This window comes from Lissotriton vulgaris, unplaced genomic scaffold (genome assembly GCF_964263255.1).
Source record: "Lissotriton vulgaris unplaced genomic scaffold, aLisVul1.2 SCAFFOLD_6437, whole genome shotgun sequence".
In the NCBI taxonomy this organism is placed as follows: Eukaryota; Metazoa; Chordata; class Amphibia; order Caudata; family Salamandridae; genus Lissotriton; species Lissotriton vulgaris.
Window position 1 is genome coordinate 17443 of NW_028252283.1, and position 19556 is coordinate 36998.

Sequence of the window (19556 nt, forward strand, 5' to 3'; positions counted from 1 at the left end):
GAATTCTGTAAGGGGCAGAGGGAGTGCCCTACCCTTGAGGGACTGAGGCGACAGGCTGAAGCCCAGGCAGCAGGTGATGTTACGGGACACTACCATATTTACTGGGAGGATGGACTCCTCTACAGTGAACCCAAGGTACCCTTACCTGGTTCATCAAGGGCCTTGGTAGTCCCGCAACAATACCAAGCCTTTCTGCTGGAATTGGCTCATGCTATACCCTTGGCAGGACACTTAGGTCAGGACAAGACCTTTGCTCGGCTTGTCCTCCACTTTTACTGGCCTCAGATGAAAGTGGCGTCCAACACTTACTGTCGGATATGTGTATCCTGCCAGGCCAGTGGGAAAACAGGGGTGAAGCTGAAGGCTCCCCTGGAACCACTTCCAGTCGTTAGCACCCCCTTTCAAAGGGTGGCCATCAACATTATAGGGCCTTTAGATCCACCAACAACAGCTGGTCACAGGTTCATCCTGGTTCTGGTGGATCATGCCACACGGTACCCAGAGGCAATTCCTCTGAGGACAGTCACTGCACCTGTGGTGGCTAAAGCCCTAATGGGGATCTTTACCCGAGTGGGTTTTCCCAAAGAAGTTGTGTCTGACAGGGGGACCAACTTTATGTCAGCTTACATGTGGGCAATGTGGAAGGAGTGTGGAGTGACCTACCGGTTCACCACTCCTGATCACCCCCAGTCGAATGGACTGGTTGAGAGGTTCAACAAAACCTTGAAGGGCATGATCAGAAGTCTGCCCAAAAGCCTGCGGAGGAAATGGGACGTCCTCCTACCCTGTTTGCTATTCTCTTACAGGGAAGTGCCACAGAAGGGAGTGGGCTTCAGCCCCTTTGAACTTCTGTATGGGCACCCTGTACGCGGTCCTCTCAGCCTGGTGAAGGATGGTTGGGAAAAGTCTCCCAGGAAACCCCCCCAGGATGTGGTGAGCTACATGCTGGCCTTCAGGAGCCAAATGGCGAAGTTGTGGAAGCAAGCTTCTGACAACTTGGAGGCCAGCCAGGCAGTCATGAAAGAGTGGTATGACCACAATGCTCACCAGGTGGAATTGGAGCCTGGCCAGAAAGTGTGGGTGATGGAACCTGGAGAGCTCAGTGCCCTCCAGGATCGCTGGACAGGCCCATTTGAAGTGTTGGAAAAGAAGGGTAAGGCCACATACCTGGTGGACCTTAAGACCCCTCGACAGCCCCTACGGGTGCTGCATGCCAACCGACTCAAACCCCACCATGAGAGGCCCGAGGTCATTTTAATGATGGTGACTGATGGGGAAGAGGAAGCGGAAAGCGAACCTCTCCCAGACTTGTTCTCGTCTCAAGAGAAGGATGGGTCAGTGGAGGGAGTGATTCTCTCTCCCACTCTAACTCCTGAACAGCGGGAGGACTGCCGCCAGATACTGGAGCAGTACTCTACGTTGTTCTCCCTTGTCCCGGGAAGGACTCACCTGTGTACCCATGATGTGGACACAGGGGACAGCCCACCAGTGAAGTCGAAGACCTACCGGCTGTCCGACAAGGTGAAGGATAGCATCCATGGAGAGGTTGCTAAGATGCTAGAGCTGGGAGTTATAGAACCTTCCAACAGCCCTTGGTCCAGTCCGGTGGTGCTAATGCCAAAAGCCGCTCCACCAGGCACCACACCAGAACTGAGGTTCTGTGTGGATTACCAGGGACTGAACTCAGTTACAAAGACTGATGCTCATCCGATCCCTAGGGCGGATGAATTAATTGACTGGCTAGGAGCTGCCCAATACCTAAGTAACTTTGACCTCACTTCAGGGTACTGGCAGATCTCCTTGACAAATGGAGCAAAGGAAAGGTCAGCCTTCTCCACGCCTGAGGGACACTTCCAATTTTGCATGATGCCCTTTGGGCTCAAAAATGCCCCTGCCACATTTCAGCGGCTGGTGAATCAGGTCCTCTCTGGAATGGAGGGTTTCTCCGCTGCTTACCTGGATGACATTGCTGTCTTCAGTAGCAGTTGGGAGGACCATTTGCAACATTTGCAAGCCGTTCTCCAGGCCCTGAAACAAGCTGGATTGACAATCAAGGCCAGCAAATGCCAGATTGGGCAGGGGTCGGTTGTGTACCTTGGACACTTGGTGGGTAGGGGGACAGTGCAGCCCCTGCAGGCAAAGATTGAGGCAATCATGGCCTGGGAACCCCCCCAAGACACAGACTGAGGTCCGAGCTTTCCTGGGCCTCACAGGCTACTACCGTCGCTTTGTGAAGGGGTATGGCACTATTGTAGCGCCCCTCACAGAGCTCACCTCCAAGAAACAACCTCGACGGGTAGTTTGGACGGAAGCTTGTCAGCAAGCTTTTGAAAAACTGAAGCAGGCAATGTGTGCAGCACCGGTCCTGAGGGCCCCAGACTTCTCAGAGGAGTTCATTGTCCAGACAGATGCATCAGAACATGGCATTGGGGCAGTGTTATCGCAACTGAATGAAGAGGGCCTGGATCAGCATGTAGTCTTCCTATCCAGGAGACTGCTTCATGGGGGACAGAAGTGGAGTGCAATTGAGAGAGAAGCTTTTGCGGTGGTGTGGGCTCTGAAGAAGCTGCGGCCATACCTGTTTGGCTCGCACTTCCTGGTTCAGACTGACCACCGACCCCTTCATTGGCTAATGCAGATGAAGGGGGAGAATCCCAAGCTGTTGAGGTGGTCCATCTCCCTACAGGGAATGGACTTCCGGGTGGAACATCGGCCTGGAGTGGACAACGCCAATGCAGACGGTCTCTCTAGGTATTTCCGCCTTAGTGATGAGGACTCCCAAGGGGTTGGGTAGCTCTCCCCACTTTCAGCTCGGGGGGACGCGTGTTAGACCTGTCTGACTTTTTTTGCATAGTCCCTCCAATATATTATTTATTTTGTCCCCTTTTTGCCAATCATGCTTTTATTAATTTTTGTGTCCACTAGATTTTTCAAGGTGTTGGTCAAGGGGATAGGTGTTCTTTTACCCTCATAATCATTCACCTCAGTTTAGGTGCCTTTCCTTTCAGGAATTTCCTTAGTTCAACAAAATGGTGGCTTCTAACTGCCACAACTGTCAGACCCCTAGAGTGCCCCATAGGTTAGTATTAGGCTTTCCAGAACCTTCTGGACCTTACTGGACCCTGTAAGGATAGTCTATATAAGGGCAGGGGTCAGGAAGCCATTTTGTGTAGACTGTTGAGCTAGAGGAGGGAGGCGTGGTGAGAGGAGGTGGACGCGCTAGGAGAAGTTAGCTTGTCGGTGGGATAGGCAGCCTCTTCAAGAGACGTTCCCCCGTTCACCCCTGACCAAACCCTCTTGCTAAGGCTTGGTAGCTGGAGGCATTGGTGGAACACTGACTGGCCCTTGTGAATCCTGCAACCCCTGCTTTAAGTGACGCTGTCTGAAAGAAGCTCCTTCCCTGCTTCTTGCCCCCTCGCCAGATCCCCTTACCGATTGATCTGAGGGAGATTCAAGCGAGTCACAGGGTCCTGCGTTGACTGTGGTAGTGGCATGCGGCGCGCATGAGCAGAGGAGCGCTTAGTCTTGCGCAGGCTCCGTGATACCGGCCTTGTGTGAGGAGTGGCGCTGTATGTGAGCAGGCCTGGGAGTGTCCTGGAACCCCGAGCTTCTGAGGCGTTGCCAGACAGAGACACTACTCCGACGCGCATGAGCGGAAGCGCCGACAACGAACGAACGACGGCAGCAGCGCGGGAGAGTACTTCACCGGCAGCCCCGGTCTGGCCTTCCTTCGTCCTTCTAGCAAGTGCGGAGAACCCGTAATCCGGTAGAGGACCAGCCAGAGTACGAACCAGGAGGGACTTTGCCTCACCCCTATGTCAAATCAGCCAAGTAAGGTGGCGGAAGGGGGGGAAAGGTGAAAGAGGATTGTTGGGTGATTGGAAGAGTGGGATCCGCCCCAAGCACACCGGCAGCCCTGCTGAAAAAGGGCTGTGAGTAAGTCAGCAGCAGCCAGTGAGTGAAGGGGTGCCCCTGAGTAACCCGGTCGGCCGGTAACGGCCGAGTGAATTACACCTCCCTGTTGATGCAGGGACAGAGGTTTCCCTTCGTGGTAACAGTGGGTTGCCTGTTTTTATAGGAGGAAGCCGCTGTGGGTGGTTACACAAGTTCAGAGCAGAAGGCGCCAGATAAACGGGGTTAGAGGGGAATTCTGCCTCAGTAATAAGTCCTCTGGGAGTTGCTAAGAGAGGACAGTACCTGTTTGGAGACGGAGTGGTAGTCTCCCTGCACAAGGAATGTAGTGCAGGATATATTACTTATCCAGTAGCCCTGAAACGGTGTGGTAGTTAAAAGTCAAGGAAATCATTGGTGTGAGCTCCTGGAAATACTTCTAGGAGGCCATTGTTCAATGAAAATACAGCGTAGATTGGTCTCTTTAACTCTTTCCATCTTCATTAAATGTGTAGCACTGCTAAGTAAATGTAAAGGAAGCCATATTGAACTGTAATGAAACTGACCAAGGAAATGTGAAATGAAATTGTAAATGTTATCTGTCAAGCAAAGTGAGAAGGAATAAGGAGAAATATTGGTGTAAAAATAAAAGAGATATACAGAAGAACCTAATTATTTTTATAAAGCAATCCATATTTTTCCATACCTATTGGTGTGGTGTCATTTTTGAGTGATATTGCATTGGATTACTGCTGGGTGGTTTGCAACCTTTACACATGTGCCTCTATTGAATTTGTCTTACCCTAGGCCAGGCTACCCTAGGTGACCTGACATATTTAGGTTCCAACACCCCCTCAATTGCTAGATATGACCCAGGCGCTACATACAGACACATGGTGTCAAGTTCTCCAAGGAGGAGATAGAGGATTATCTAAGATCATTCCTTCAATTAATGGCCTTAAGCAGGGTTGCCTCCTTGCCCCACTGCTTTTCTCTCTGTATATTGCAGATCTTCCCGCCTCACTCTCCTCTTGTGATGGTATAGCCCCAGTTTTGGGTGGAAAGCACATTTCATGTCTGTTATATGCGGATGTTATTTTAATAATGGATCTTATGCCTAAAAGTCTTGCCAAACGCCTCCATGCTTTACATTTGTATGCAGAAACCCACTATCTAAAAATTAATGCAGCAAAGAATAAAATTATGTGTATTTCAGGCCGGAAAAAACATAAGTTTGAGAGCTTTGTCTGGTCTGTGGGAGGCGACAAACTTGAGGTGGTAAAGAGTTATGTGTTCTTGGGAAAATTAATTTCAGACTCTTTAAGTGATAAACCCCATATCGACAACAATGCCCGGAAGGCCTTATCCCAAGGGAGAAGCTTAAGGGCATTGTACTCGGCAATGGGAAGAAGGCATTTTTCTTATTTATTGGAGGTCTTCAGGGCAAAAATTCCTTCTACCCTCTTGTATGGATTGGAATTGGTCGACCTAAGGCATTGGGATTTTTTAAATGTGGTTGAAGGAAAATTATTAAGAAGCGTAACTTCCATTAATTCCGCTTGTTCAGTGGCCGCTTGCAGACTTGAGTTCGGCCTGCGCAGCAGTTGGGTGCAGGGCCTGGCAGCGGTAGTACGTTGGGTCGCAAGCTTAGCCAGAGGAGAAGCGGGGACTATGAGAACCCTTTTAAAGGCGGAACTATTGGGAAGTTTAAGAGAATATTCCCTAATTGTTAAAATTTTTAGAAAGGCTGTATCGCTTCTGCAATTGGAGGAGAGTACCCTCTTTTCCTTATCCGCAGCCCAGTGAAAGTCTGTCTTGAAAGAGGCTTCCTGGGACCTTAGCTACAGATTGGACAGCGCCTCGATCCTTGCTAAGCTAAGTAATCTCTTGTTTAAATGGTACGGAGTCCCTGCAATTTGCGACCTTTGTCACTTGTCCACTCAAGATCGAATGCATGTACTTTTCATATGTCCAGCGCTGCGTCCATTTCGCCGTAAATGGTTAAGGCAAATATGGTTGCAAATGGGTATTTTAAATGCTAATTCTTTTATGCTTGCCTTATATAACCCCCCAAATGAGAGATTCTGTTTTAACATTCTTAACTTTTTTTAATGCTTTTTAGCTAGTTATTGAAGGCTTGCTTATGAAGTATGTATCTATGAATTATTTTGTATTGCGGTAATTGTTGTAAATTGTCTTTCTGGTAATGAATGGAGCTTTGTATTGTGAGTTTCTTTTATGTGGACCTCCACGGAGTTCCAAAACATAATAAAAAATTGAATTGAATTGAATACTGCATATTCTTAGGTTTAAACAGCATAGCTATATGCCCCCAGGAAAATATACGAGCTAATTTTTCATTTTCCAATGCATCCTTTTGTTATGAAATATAATTGTATGGAATAGTCTCTAGTTAGATCGCGGAAGCCTCATTTGAATATTACACAGTAAAATGTGAACACAGCATAATGGGTGAAAGCCTTTTGAGACACATTGGTCCAAGTGTTTTGACAGCTGGATCTCTCGCTTATGTTGACGTCATTGGTCAGTGAGTCTGCTTCTGGGGCCCGCATGAACTCCGGCGCGCGCACACATAATTGGAGTATGCAAAATAATTCTACCGCATGGAAACCAAGAAGGAACAAAGACAATGGCGTCTGGATACTGTTCCGTCAATGCAAATAAAGCGGCCATCTTTGAATGGTAAATAATTTTGTGACAAAAAAGCCAGTGTTGATAGGAGTACAACACTCTGAGGTAAATGTCTGCACGTCAGAGGTGCTTAACAACAAGATCGGAGAAGAAAGACAAAAAGTAACTCAGCGTTGAACCAAAAGCTGCTGTTTGATAGGTAAAATAGTTTAATTATAATGCAAGAAATAATCGTACAAATCAACTTAAAAACAGTGCTACAAGATGTCCTTTCTTTCAAATATTTATTTTGTGAATAGAACACGAAAGAATCGTTGGTGCATTCAAATGATCGTCGGCTATGCACCCACATACCATACGTTGAAACGATGCCACCACTGCAAACAAAATACTTCGTAGCTCGAATAATGTATCAATCTGTCTTGCAGTAATTATAAGAACTCCGATAACATTCAACGCTCTGCTACAAATTTGGAAGAAATAACTGCTCAGTTCCAGTGCTCTCTAAGTGCACCACAAGAGCCTACTTTCATTGACTTTATGCTTTCCATTGCAACGTCATGGAGATCGCCCGTGGGGCTAACGCGCATTTCCTTCAGCCAGAAAGCAGCAGGCGCGCGGAGGAAGAAAGCCGAGGTGCCTGATAGGCTACAAGGCCGTGACGTACGTTAGTCGGGCGTTTCCTTTCTGGAAGGTTCCCTGCGCTATATATTGAAGCCGGCCTTCATCATCCTCCCATTCAGACGCCGGCGGTTCACAGACAGGCATCAGCTTCTGTCTTGAAACAAGCGTAAAGAGAACCGCGAAGATCAGCAGGTAAGCGGCCTGGTGCCAAGATGACGGGTCTCCCCTTGTTGGATGGCTGGAGTGGGAATTGTAGTGGAGGAATACCTTATTTGGCTGGCATGTACAAATTTGTTGGAAATTATTCGTCGAATATCTTTGTTGTGACATAATCGTCGCCTCGGTTGCTGCTATATTTTGGTTATTTGGTGGTACCGCTGGCTCAGTCGGGTACGTGGTGGGATTATCTCACCGTGTATGTAGTTTTTTGCTACACATTTTATTTAGTTTCACGTATGTAGCGTTAATTAAAGAGCTTTATATGAGCGCCGCCTCAGTGGGCTTTGTGATTATAGAGTTCTCTGTGGCGGTTACTCCTAATTCATGCGTTGCAGGCCTCTAACGGCACTTTCCGAGTCGTTTTGATTCATGTTCGTAGTAAGGTGCGTTGACGCCTTTCCGTTAGTATTTTCCACGGACTAACTGGGTAGAGCAAGCTTCATTGAGTCTAGGAAATTCGATGGCCGACCGGCATGAAGGAAGCGATGGCACCAGTGCGGAAATGACGCATGTCAGTGTCTAGGTAACTGATGGATGACAAGGGGGGTTGGAGGAGGAGTCGGATGTGATGTACAGCAGCGGCCATTTTAGATTGGGGTCCTCGTGTTTTTTTTCCGGTTACATTGGTATCTATGGCTGCTTTGGCTTACCCGTACTCCGTAACTTAAGTCCTAAACAATATATATGGTGCAACTAAATTTGTGTAAGTGTCTTACGTTTTTACCTGTCACTTGTGCTCACAACCCACTTTTGCTGGCCGAGGCTCAACATTTTATTTATTGCTTGCCGTGCACCACAAATCTCCTCTAGTTATTGTGTTACTGCTGGACTCTTGAATTTGTTAGGCTTGTCTTAATCCTGTGTTTTAACGTCCATCTTTCTTACAGGCACAATGTCGAAAGGACCATCAGTTGGCATTGATCTTGGTACCACCTACTCCTGCGTGGGCGTCTTCCAGCATGGCAAAGTTGAAATCATTGCCAATGACCAGGGCAATAGAACCACTCCAAGCTACGTTGCCTTCACAGATACCGAGAGGCTAATTGGCGATGCGGCTAAGAACCAAGTTGCAATGAACCCCACCAACACAGTTTTCGGTGAGTAAAGTACCTCGCGTATTTGGTTTATTGCTTTTGAGTTCCCACTCAGACATGTTTCGCTTGCCTCCCCCAGCAGCGACTTTAGGAGAGTTGAGGTCGGTTTACTAGAGGCCCAACTGTGCTCTTTTTACCAGTGTTCCTCGGTGGAAGCGATCCATTGGTGTTTCAGATTACTTGGTTTTAGTTCAAGGTTACTGTCTTCCCATCTGGTTTATCAGTGTGACACGCGCGCTCCTAATTAAAGATTGTTTTCACCAATTTCCTTAACAGTTGTTGCATTTGTTGGCTTGGTTTTTTTTTCTTGGTGAGCTCGGCCATTGCTTTATAGCTTACTACATGAGGCGGCTGCTTCTCATACTAATCTTAGGGGTACTCCTAATGTGTAGGTGAAGAAAACCACAAGTTCAATGTTCTGAAGTGGTCGCTGTGATGAATTTTGTTCCAAAGCCATTCGTAGTTTCCACCAGAAGCCGAAAGGCTAATGTTGGCTAGTACCTTCCTTGGATGTCTGAGCGACCACGTAGTATCCATGTACCTACAGTCTGTGGGTTATGACTTTAACGATTGGGGTGGGAGGGGGGAGTTGCAGTAAATGGTGACTTGAACAATAACGCCCGTTTATGGATCCCACTCATGTTGCTTGCATTAGTCACTGCCCAAACACGTGGGTCTGAAGTCACTACATATGTTTTGCAACTGCCCATTAGATTTGAGACGACATCCACTAATGGATTCTAATGTCAGAACTGACAAAAGTAACATCCTGTGTTTAATTTGCTTCGAATTACATTGTGGCCTCGATTCAGGATTTTGTTTCTTTTTTTTAGATGCTAAACGGTTGATTGGCCGCAGGTTCGAAGATCATGTTGTCCAGTCTGACATGAAGCACTGGCCTTTTACTGTAATAAGTGATGGCGGGAGGCCCAAGGTTCAGGTGGACTACAAGGGGGAGGCAAAATCGTTTTACCCTGAAGAAGTTTCCTCCATGGTACTCACAAAGATGAAAGAAATTGCAGAGGCATACTTAGGCAAGGTAAGTCAGTTACTGAAGTAGCATTTACCGAATAGATCTGGCTACCCTGCTGGATAGTTTCTCTTCTGTAGTGTATATGTACATTGGTGTGTTAACGAATGGCTACCAACCTCAATTTGCTTCGCCTACTAAATTTGCTCTTTGTTGTACTGAGTTTAGAGTGGTTGTGTGATTTATGTTTTTAGAAACACATTCTAGTGTGCACCAGAAATTGAAATGGCAATGTGTTTACTAGTACCTTCCTTTGATGACTCTTAATAATATATGCTGGACTTTCTCACTTATTTTGTTTTTAGACCGTCTCCAATGCCGTCGTGACAGTTCCAGCTTACTTCAACGACTCCCAGCGTCAAGCTACTAAAGATGCAGGCACCATTGCAGGCCTCAATGTCCTTCGAATCATCAATGAACCTACTGCTGCTGCTATTGCTTATGGTCTAGACAAAAAGGTTGGTAATTTCTTAGTCATATCTGACTTGTGTTCTAACTTAGGAGTTAGATGATAGGATCTTAAAGCTGTAATGGTTGCTGAACCATGCTTACAGGCTACTCTTGACGCAATGGTCGCTGTGATGAATTATGTTCCAAAGCCATTCGTAGTTTCCACCAGAAGTCGAAAGGCTAATGTTGGCTAGTACCTTCCTTGGATGTCTGAGCGACTGTTAAGAGTACATACAAGCTTGAATTTGGTTGTCTGCACACGAAAACAAATTCTACTTGGTAAAAGCTGATGGTAGGAACATGACCCGTGCATTTTTCTGCTCCCAGCAGCTTTTATTGCTACTGGGTTTAGTGTTGATCTAAAACCTAAAGCAGTCTTGATAAATGCTCGTCAGCCCGCTACCTTCCCCTTACCACCTTCCCTCCTCCCTAAAGCACCCCTGTTATTTGTTTTAATTAACCCCTGTGAGCTGGAAACAAGTCTTTCAAAGCGAGACATCAAATGCCCAATGAAATAAAGCAGTCGGCCAAGCCTATGGTTGTGTACCATGCGCATTTTAAGCGGTCCTATTTAAAATGCAACTTGTGGAGTCATTCCTTCACCAGTAGACCCTACTAGACCATACTAGTTTTCTTGGTATTACCTCGCATCTCTAACTTTTACTTGTATTTGGCGCTTAGTTAGTTTATAATTACAGGCTTAAGGGCCCTCTTTTCTTGGCCAGTTTTATAAATACAAGTCGAGCCAGAAATGAAAGGCTCCTTGTGGAATAGTTTGCCCTCTGCACACGGACTGTAAGTCCCTGTAAACGCCGTTAAGGCTTCTGCCAATGATTAGCTAAAGTTCGTTAGAACAGCTTTAACGTTGTGTATCAAGCGTTTACTTCATCGTAGTAACCGTAAATGTATGTTTGTGTCTAGGTTGGCGCAGAAAGGAACGTGTTGATCTTTGATCTTGGTGGCGGTACTTTTGATGTCTCCATCCTGACCATTGAAGATGGCATCTTTGAGGTGAAGTCTACGGCAGGTGACACTCATTTGGGAGGGGAAGACTTCGACAACCGCATGGTTAACCACTTTGTGGCCGAGTTCAAGCGCAAGCATAAGAAAGACATCATCGATAACAAGCGAGCAGTTCGACGCTTGCGCACAGCCTGTGAACGTGCTAAGCGCACTCTTTCTTCCAGTACCCAAGCCAGCATTGAAATCGATTCACTATATGAGGGCATTGACTTCTACACCTCCATCACCAGAGCCCGTTTTGAGGAGCTGAATGCTGATTTGTTCAGGGGAACCCTCGATCCCGTTGAGAAGTCCCTCCGTGATGCCAAGCTCGACAAGAGCCAGATTCATGACATTGTCCTGGTCGGAGGATCCACTCGCATTCCGAAGATCCAGAAGTTGCTCCAGGATTTCTTCAATGGCAAAGAGTTGAACAAGAGCATTAATCCTGACGAGGCTGTGGCTTATGGTGCAGGTTAGTTAGGAATCGTTATGGTACATAAAAGTGTTATTTCTTCGTTGGTCCTATTTTTTATTTGAATTCCTTAACTCTAATTTGTATGTGGTAATGAATGTTAACCTTAAGCGTGTGCCTATATAATGCATTTCGTTTTTTCTGAATCAAAACTGCAATTTTAAGTGATTTTATTCCATCTTAAACTCAGCGGTGCAGGCGGCCATCCTTTCTGGAGACAAGTCTGAAAATGTTCAAGATCTGCTGTTGCTCGATGTCACCCCCTTGTCCTTGGGTATTGAGACTGCTGGAGGTGTCATGACCGTGCTGATCAAAAGAAACACCACCATCCCCACCAAGCAGACGCAGACCTTCACCACCTACTCTGACAACCAACCTGGTGTACTGATTCAGGTATTTAACATTTGCTTCATGCATGTGGAGATTTTTGTTTATGCATGCTGACGCTGCTGTAAAATTGTAACTGACCCGTGCATATGCCCTCGGCTACACGATTGCACCCCATTTAAAATTAGATATTTTTCTAATTCTGCTTGCAGAACTGATTTAAATTATATGGACTTAGTGTTCTAGTTGCTATTTGATGGCACATGTGTTATGCCCTCTGGGAATTTGCCTTGAACTTACATCTTAATTTCTGGTAGTATAGCTTAAGACATCTATGGATACACTGACTATAGTTTGCTGAGTCTTTAAATTTCATTCACCTGTGCTCAGAGGTTGGGTGAGTATCTACTATTGGCATTTTAAAGCTGGTGCAATTTTCCAAGCCTGCATCAAATTTTAGTTTCATTAAAGTCTTCTTGACAGCTTATAAGTACACTGGCAGGTCACTAACTTGTTGGGAGGTAGGTTTTGGATATGCCAGGAAGTGTAGCACTGTTACCAGGTCAGAGGAAATACCCTATAACCCCCGTAAGTATGTGGGTGTAAACCCACACACATGGTGTGATACAAACCATGTTTGTTCTAAGCATCCGTAGAGCTGTCCACTCAAATAGTTAATGTTAATAGTTTTAATCTAGACAAAGGACAACCAGCTAACGCATGTTTCGTCGCACTGGGAAGTATCCCGTGACGTTTTCAGGGCTGGGAAGGTAACAAAAGGTGTATGGCAGCTTGTGTGTTTTTAGTGAAATGAGAACACACGTGGAAACCCTATAAAAGTAGTGTGAAGGGCCTGAAGGCAAATAACTTGACTTTTGAAACAAAACCACACTTGTCTAGTGGTAAGTGACGTACGACCATGGTAGGGTTGAGTTTTAAGGCACTGATAAGGTGAATGTTTAAAGGTACTGGAAGGATAAGTGAGGTTAGTCAGTGGAAGCAGTATAAGAACAACGTCAACATATGGCGGAACAAAAAGTAAGTGAAACATTAACAGCAGAGCCTGTAATAAACATTCGACAGTATACAATAAACCAAATACATGTTTGCTCTGACCAGAATCGGTGAGTACAATGCCGTCTGGATGAAAGGAGGGATCATAACAGTGGGACGTAAAAGTACAAGGGTAACCAGGGCTGGCGAACAGACAATTGGGAAAATCAATGGATAGAGTGCAAAGGAACTATAAAGGTACTTAAAATTTGGAAAAATCAGGAAAAAGGGGGCGGAGTAAGAAGAAAGAAACCACAAAGAATGACACGGCAACCAGATAAAGTTATCTCACTCCTCCGCCTGGGATAACTCCGACCCTGCTGCTATGTTTAAAGAGACTGGTGCTGAGATCCAAAATGTGGGTGGGGCTCCTACAAATAAAAAGCCGAAATGACTAATGGAAGGGACTTAAGGGGTGGGGAAACAACTGCATGCCAAGTAAGGCTTACCTTGTATATCAAGGAAAACCTACTGTAAGGGAACCTGAAGTAAATCTGGATTAGTTATCAAAGCGTCTGTATATAGCGTCAAAATATCACAGGGTGTAAGGGCCACGGCGGTCTTACCATGGTATGGGTGATCCCAAACTAGTGCCAGGAGCTTTGTAGAAAGGCGAATCAGCCGGTCCACATGATCTGGAAAACGGGACCCGAAATGAGTGCTCTCGAAATAAAAGGGGGTGGTGTAGTCCCCATTGAACTGGGAGCGCGGGTCTTTCGTTAAGTGTCAGTGGCTAAACGAAACCTCCGTGAGATTGATAGCCTAGGTTTACACTCCGGCTTATTTCAATCTGGATCCTGTTGTGGCAGTGGCCTGCTACTCAATTCTTCATTTGGCTCTTGTAGCAGTTTTTCCTGCTGGTGCTGTGCATTGACCATGATCGTAACTTCACAAGTGTACAAACAATGTGTCCACGGACCCACTCAACAAACACTTTCTTTTTTTAGGTGTACGAAGGCGAGAGGGCCATGACTAAAGATAACAACTTGTTGGGCAAGTTTGAGTTGACTGGTATTCCGCCAGCTCCTCGAGGCGTTCCTCAGATCGAGGTGACATTCGACATTGATGCCAACGGTATCCTGAATGTATCTGCTGTGGATAAGAGCACCGGAAAGGAGAACAAGATTACCATCACAAACGACAAAGGTAAGCTACTCTACAGGCTTCAATGGCTGAGGCTTACGTTTTGGCTGTTTCAAGTTATTAGCTTGAGTGATGCAAGGCTTGCGCCTTGGCTTTAATAGCATGTAGCAGAGGGCATGGTCGCCGTGATGAATTATGTTCCAAAGTCATTCGTAGTTTCCACCAGAAGTTGAAAAACTTATGATGGCCAGTACCTTCCTTGGATGTCTGAGCGACCGCATCTGCTCAATTAAGGTTGTCTGCGTAAACTTAAGTGGCTGCTACATGATCTGACGTTATTTTTAATAGGTCGCCTCAGTAAGGAAGACATTGAGCGAATGGTCCAAGAGGCTGAGAAATACAAAGCTGAGGACGAAAAACAGCGCGACAAGGTGTCGTCCAAAAACTCTCTGGAATCCTATGCATTCAACATGAAGGCAACGGTGGAAGACGAGAAACTGCAAGGGAAAATCAGTGACGAGGACAAACAGAAGATTATGGAGAAATGCAACGAAATAATTGCCTGGCTGGATAAAAATCAGGTACGTGTTTCATAACAGTACGATGCTTTCTTTGATTTGACTTGGTCGCTGTGATGAATTTTGTTCCAAAGCCATTCGTAGTTTCCACCAGAAGCCGAAAGGCTAATGTTGGCTAGTACCTTCCTTGGATGTCTGAGCGACCATTAATCACCATAACTGTACTATTAACCGTGTTTTTAATCCAATGTCTTGCGCTCACTTCAAGCATCAATGCATGCCAAGTGTTAATCATATATATTTAAACGTGTTCAATTTCAAACGCCCCAGTAAGGACTGCACTTTGGTTTAGCGTAGCTCTGTGCGGGGCAGGCTTCTGCTCGCTATGATTTGCCTCTTGATCTGATGTAAATTATGCAAAGTTCTAGCCCTATAAATACTATGGTACACGAGTCCCGCATGATTTGGTCAACTGCCATAGGGCGCGAGGGTGACCAGAACTTGTATGCCCAAAAAATTGGGGGCATATCTTCAATAAAGGGCCTTACATTATCGCCGCTTTTATCGGCAGGAAACTGCCGATAAAAGCGGTGATAATGTAACTCCCTTTCTTGATATGCCCCCTGGACATTCAACATATAGGATTACATTTATTACTTCTCTCTAGTGTCGAATGCCCGCGCTCCTCAGAACGTAATATAACCATTTTGAAGCAAATGTTATGCATCTTAAATTGCTTTCTTATAACTGCTACCGACTATCTATCCCCCCTTTAGTAAACCTAAGAGCACCTCCCACCGTCTTCAGTCAACGTCTAAAACACGGGGGCCATGAGCTAAATTCTTTAAATTTACCAAGTTAGTCGATTGAACTCTAGACTGTCCCGCCAAATCCGGGCCACCCTTAAAAGGGAGGGGGGGGGGGCGTATAATGCAGAGTAACTGATCTGAATTTCGCCCCTCGCGGCCATTGTTAGTTCGTACCCAGCTGCTGCGTTGTGTAACGCACGTGTTCCTTTTTGCTGTTTGAGCAGACTTCCACTCACTAATGCACCCTCACGCTAACGTGTGACTCCTTTCTTCCAGACTGCCGAGAAGGAGGAGTTCGAGCATCAGCAGAAGGAGTTGGAGAAGGTGTGTAACCCGATCATCACCAAGCTGTACCAGGGTGCTGGTGGGATGCCCGGCGGCATGCCCGGAGGGTTCCCAGGCGCTGGCGGCGCTCCAGCTGGCAGCGGTGGCTCATCTGGACCCACTATCGAAGAAGTCGATTAAAAGAGTAATTTGTTCCGCAGGGTTTTGTCGTCAAAGGTGATCCAAGGACACAAATTTGTAACAGTAGCTGTTTGAAAAGCAAACCCGATTTCACATTGAAGCTGCTGTGCACCTACTGGGCATTCAGAGTACTTGAACCTGGGGCGAGAGGAGAGAACAGCATTGCACTTTACTTATCTGTACTGTAACAAACTTTGAGTCCTGACGAATAAAATCTATTTAATTGGCAGTTAACTTTTTGTGATGTGGACCTTTTGTGATGTGGACGTTGACAAGCTGGGTGCTGATGAGGGGGTGTGTACGCGAAGTGGCAACTTCTAACCATACTCCTGGGCCGTTAAAACTAAATGATAACGTTTCCTATAACCTTGAGAGGTTAAATTTGCATAATTGATTACGTTTGTAAACCGTTTGGCAGCCATGAAAGGACTGAATTGCAAATTGGGGACCCTTGGCAACTCATGCAGTTCAGTCCGTTAACTTGAGGGGGGGGGGGGTATAGAGTAGGCTATAACTGAATTAATTGATTCGTAGTTGTGGATTTGCAGTGCTGGTTCATTCTTTATCTATTGAATATCTGCTTTACAACTTTTTATTTCCATGCATCCAATATATTGCCACATGATGATAATGAAAAAAAGTAACATAACTTTTTTTTATTTTAGTTGGGACTATGATGACCAGAGTAGATGACTTCGTTTATATCGGAGTTCTGTGGAAGCTGGCATTGGGTCTGTTCCCTTTAAGCGGTATGCAATGTTAGTCGTGTTGTGTCCTCGTGCACCCAAGGTGATGTGATTGAGGCAAACCTGAACAAATGCAAGGTCCTGTATAAAGTCTGTTCTAGCTACTGTTTAGGTTGCAGCCCTGGTCTCTTGCAAGGCTTTTCTTGCAAACTACACCTCCACCTCAGCTCCGTCTTAATTTATATGAAAGTCCTTATCTCGAGGTGTGAGGGTGTCCATATGACTTAGTTTCGGAACTCGTTCAGCTGCTCCTGAAAAGCCCAATGTTTGTTTCTGCTGTTCACCTCAGCATATTGGCGTTCTTATCTTATATTTTTATTATCAATTCTGGCCCAAAAAAGCAGCAGGCCCTTAGATTGGCTCATTACTTGCAGATCCTGAGTCAGTCTGTCTTGTTAGTACCTATTATGGTTCCCATTTGCTTCTGTAGAGACTTGCACACTGGCCCTAACATCTATGCTGGTTACTAGTGGAGGGCAACTAGCTTTTTAACGGGGTGCCTCAAATGATTAATCTACTGCGAAGCAGAGGCTCATCCTTTAACCCTACAGAAGTAATGGTTATTGAAAAACGTCTGAGTTCACTCCAAACCACTCGACTTGTAAAGCCTTAGGTGCTTGCCAGTGACTAACCTGCACCAGGAGTGGAAAAGTGCCCCAGGAGTGATGTTGGGGCACCTTTCCAGGATTGTCCAGGGTCATTTCAAATATCCATGGGCACGAATTATGCTACATCTGCAAAAAAAATGTATTTGGCCTTTCTTGCTGTCTTGAAAGACCCTTCTGCACCGATGTGGGCCTATCGGATAAGGCTGCTCCAGACACCCCAACTCTAGACTGGATTCATGCACAGCATGTAAATCTATTGCACTATCGGTAAATCTATTGCACTATCGGGTAATTAACAGTCCTTTGCTCCTGGTACCTTGACTTGCGTTGCTGGCCCCATTTTCACATCAAAGAAAAATAAACCCTTCAGACACAGAACTGGGTTGGAGTAACTAAGAGCTGCTCTTTCTTTAACTGCCACTCCCATATCATACCCATTCATCCATGCAATACAGAGACTAGGCCTTATTTTTAGTAACAATATTTCCCCTTCACATCATATATACACCCTATAAATCCAGATCGATACATACAAACGGTTGCAAGAGGACAGTTCAATTAAATTCGGTCCAAATGTACTTGGGGGTTCTGTCATGCTGAGAATCTTTAGGTTCAGGATAATATAGCTTGACTTCAATCAAAAGTTTTAAGGCTGTAACCTTTATGGTTCAGGCATGGGACTCTTTAATATCTTCATATCTTCGCCCAATGGCATATTTAAGAGCCACATTGTTCTGTCTGTGTCGCTGACAGATATACGTGTGATCCGGTCAAATCTGCATTCACATCAAACCGCTATAACTGAGAAAATTAGCTGCTGGTGGAACTCGTCAAGCTTCTATATGAAGTGCTATTAGAAATAACCTCACTCCTACCAAGACTAACTGAATGTCTCTTGTCCGACCATCGGGAAGTCCTACAGGTGGTTTTGGTCTTGATAACTCTTCAGGACTTATGTGCACAGTGCCTAGAAATGCAGCGCAAACATGACGTGCCATCTTCAGCCAGTCTCACCCTATACTCCGGATCGGAGTTGGAACAAGCCAGGGGTCTTTTGAAAGTGTCGCACTGAGTGCCCCTGATCTGAAGCAGAAAACAGTTTCCAGTCAAAATGGCGCACATGCGGTCACTGCACAAAGCATGGATGCCCCCACTCCGTGCCGAAACAACCTAAAGCAGTGGCTTCCTCCTCCAGAATCACCCTCAGAACGCCCATCGGACCATAGCTTTAGATTCTGAAACAATACTGTTTAGGCTCCGACCACACTGACAAGTCACACATTCAGACCAAAACCTCGTAAGTATGCAAGAGCAGCTCGGTCCTTCAACTGGCTATGCTCACCCTGTAAGAGACAATGGTCTTTTGAAGAGGTTATGGAAACTTATTCATCCTCTCAAAAAAGGAAATAACATGGGCACTAGCCCCTTACATCGTCCTGTCCTACCCTCCAACACCCCCACTGCCACTTATTCACCACAACAGTCTGAGGGAGCATTGCACCTCATCATAGAATTTCACCCATCGGGGGCCCATGACATGACTGACAAACACCACAAGGTGATACAGACCTCTACCCTGCATGCCCACAACCCACCAAATGATGCTGCTTATTAAGACTTGATAGCCAGGGCTACAGCATGCCACCATGTATCCTTGCACACAGACCCTATCAAGGATGACTACCTCGCGGAGATCCCCACTAGTGCCTCACTAGGAACCACAGCCAAACTTCAGGAAAAACTCGCACATCCAGAATGCCTCCGCCTGACTAGTCCTGAACGTCCCCCCGACACAGCCACATCTCCAGCCACCATAGACCTGCACTGGCTCCCCGTCAACAAGCGAATAGCGTTCAGGCTCCTCACCCACGCACACAAGACCCTCCACGACCTGGGCCCCAAGTACTACAACAACCGCCTGACCTACTACGCACCCATCCGCTACGATCCCCAGCACCTTTGAGACCCTACCGGGTGAGTAGCTTGCTATACTAATGTCAATTATTGATTTGCACTATGAGGGTCCCAGTGCTCAAAGGAGTGGTAGGTCATGCAGATCTCATTACAGAACCAGTAAGAGCATGAATTATGACAATAAGAGTTGGAAAAATACAAGACTGCACCATCTGACCAAATTTACATACAAGGACAGCCTCGTTGGTAGGAGCCAATGCAAAGAGGGCAATTGTTTCTGGGCCCAGTTCCCCCAGGCCATTCTCAGTGAATGCTTTGGGGATTGCCTTCAAGATATTGCCATTCGGGATGTATGGGATCCCTAACACCAGTGTCTCTATATCAATTACCTAGAGCTTCAAGCTGTTCACCTGGCATTGAAAGGGTTCTTACGACCTAATAAAACATGGTTGTCTGATACTGACATACAACATGACGACCATGGACTATGTACAGATTGGGCTCAATCTCTAATCACGCTTAGCCTAAACCATCCGTTGTATTACATCACAACAGTTCTCTCCTAGCAGAGCATGTTTCAAGGACAACCAATCAAG

At 46.0% G+C, this 19556-nt stretch overlaps 1 protein-coding gene and 4 non-coding genes across 5 annotated transcripts; all 5 read left to right on the forward strand.

Annotated features, from left to right (window-relative positions):
• The first annotated feature begins 7277 nt into the window (after positions 1-7277).
• LOC147662604 (heat shock cognate 71 kDa protein) lies at positions 7278-15926 on the forward strand. Its single transcript, XM_086951046.1, has 9 exons — positions 7278-7359; positions 8274-8483; positions 9314-9519; positions 9816-9968; positions 10882-11437; positions 11628-11830; positions 13765-13963; positions 14249-14481; positions 15504-15926. Exons 2-9 carry the CDS (start codon positions 8279-8281, stop codon positions 15690-15692), a joined length of 1944 nt encoding a protein of 647 aa, XP_086807172.1. The 5' UTR covers positions 7278-7359; positions 8274-8278; the 3' UTR covers positions 15693-15926.
• Positions 8908-9002, forward strand: LOC147662605 (small nucleolar RNA SNORD14). Its single transcript, XR_015305523.1, has one exon. It is a non-coding gene; the product is annotated as a small nucleolar RNA SNORD14 (small nucleolar RNA).
• Positions 10084-10178, forward strand: LOC147662606 (small nucleolar RNA SNORD14). The gene has a single exon (XR_015305522.1). It is a non-coding gene; the product is annotated as a small nucleolar RNA SNORD14 (small nucleolar RNA).
• Positions 14081-14175, forward strand: LOC147662607 (small nucleolar RNA SNORD14). Its single transcript, XR_015305527.1, has one exon. It is a non-coding gene; the product is annotated as a small nucleolar RNA SNORD14 (small nucleolar RNA).
• On the forward strand, positions 14527-14621 carry LOC147662608 (small nucleolar RNA SNORD14). The gene has a single exon (XR_015305524.1). It is a non-coding gene; the product is annotated as a small nucleolar RNA SNORD14 (small nucleolar RNA).
• Positions 15927-19556: the final 3630 nt, after the last annotated feature.

What these genes read in the sequence shown, in the direction of transcription:
- LOC147662604 (XM_086951046.1), top strand. Translation starts at nt 8,279, where the DNA reads ATGTCGAAAGGACCATCAGTTGGCATTGATCTTGGTACCACCTACTCC. An exon ending in CAGAGGCATACTTAGGCAAG is followed by an intron (nt 9,520 to 9,815) that starts GTAAGTCAGTTA and finishes TTTTGTTTTTAG; the next exon opens with ACCGTCTCCAATGCCGTCGT. An exon ending in CTTATGGTCTAGACAAAAAG is followed by an intron (nt 9,969 to 10,881) that starts GTTGGTAATTTC and finishes GTTTGTGTCTAG; the next exon opens with GTTGGCGCAGAAAGGAACGT.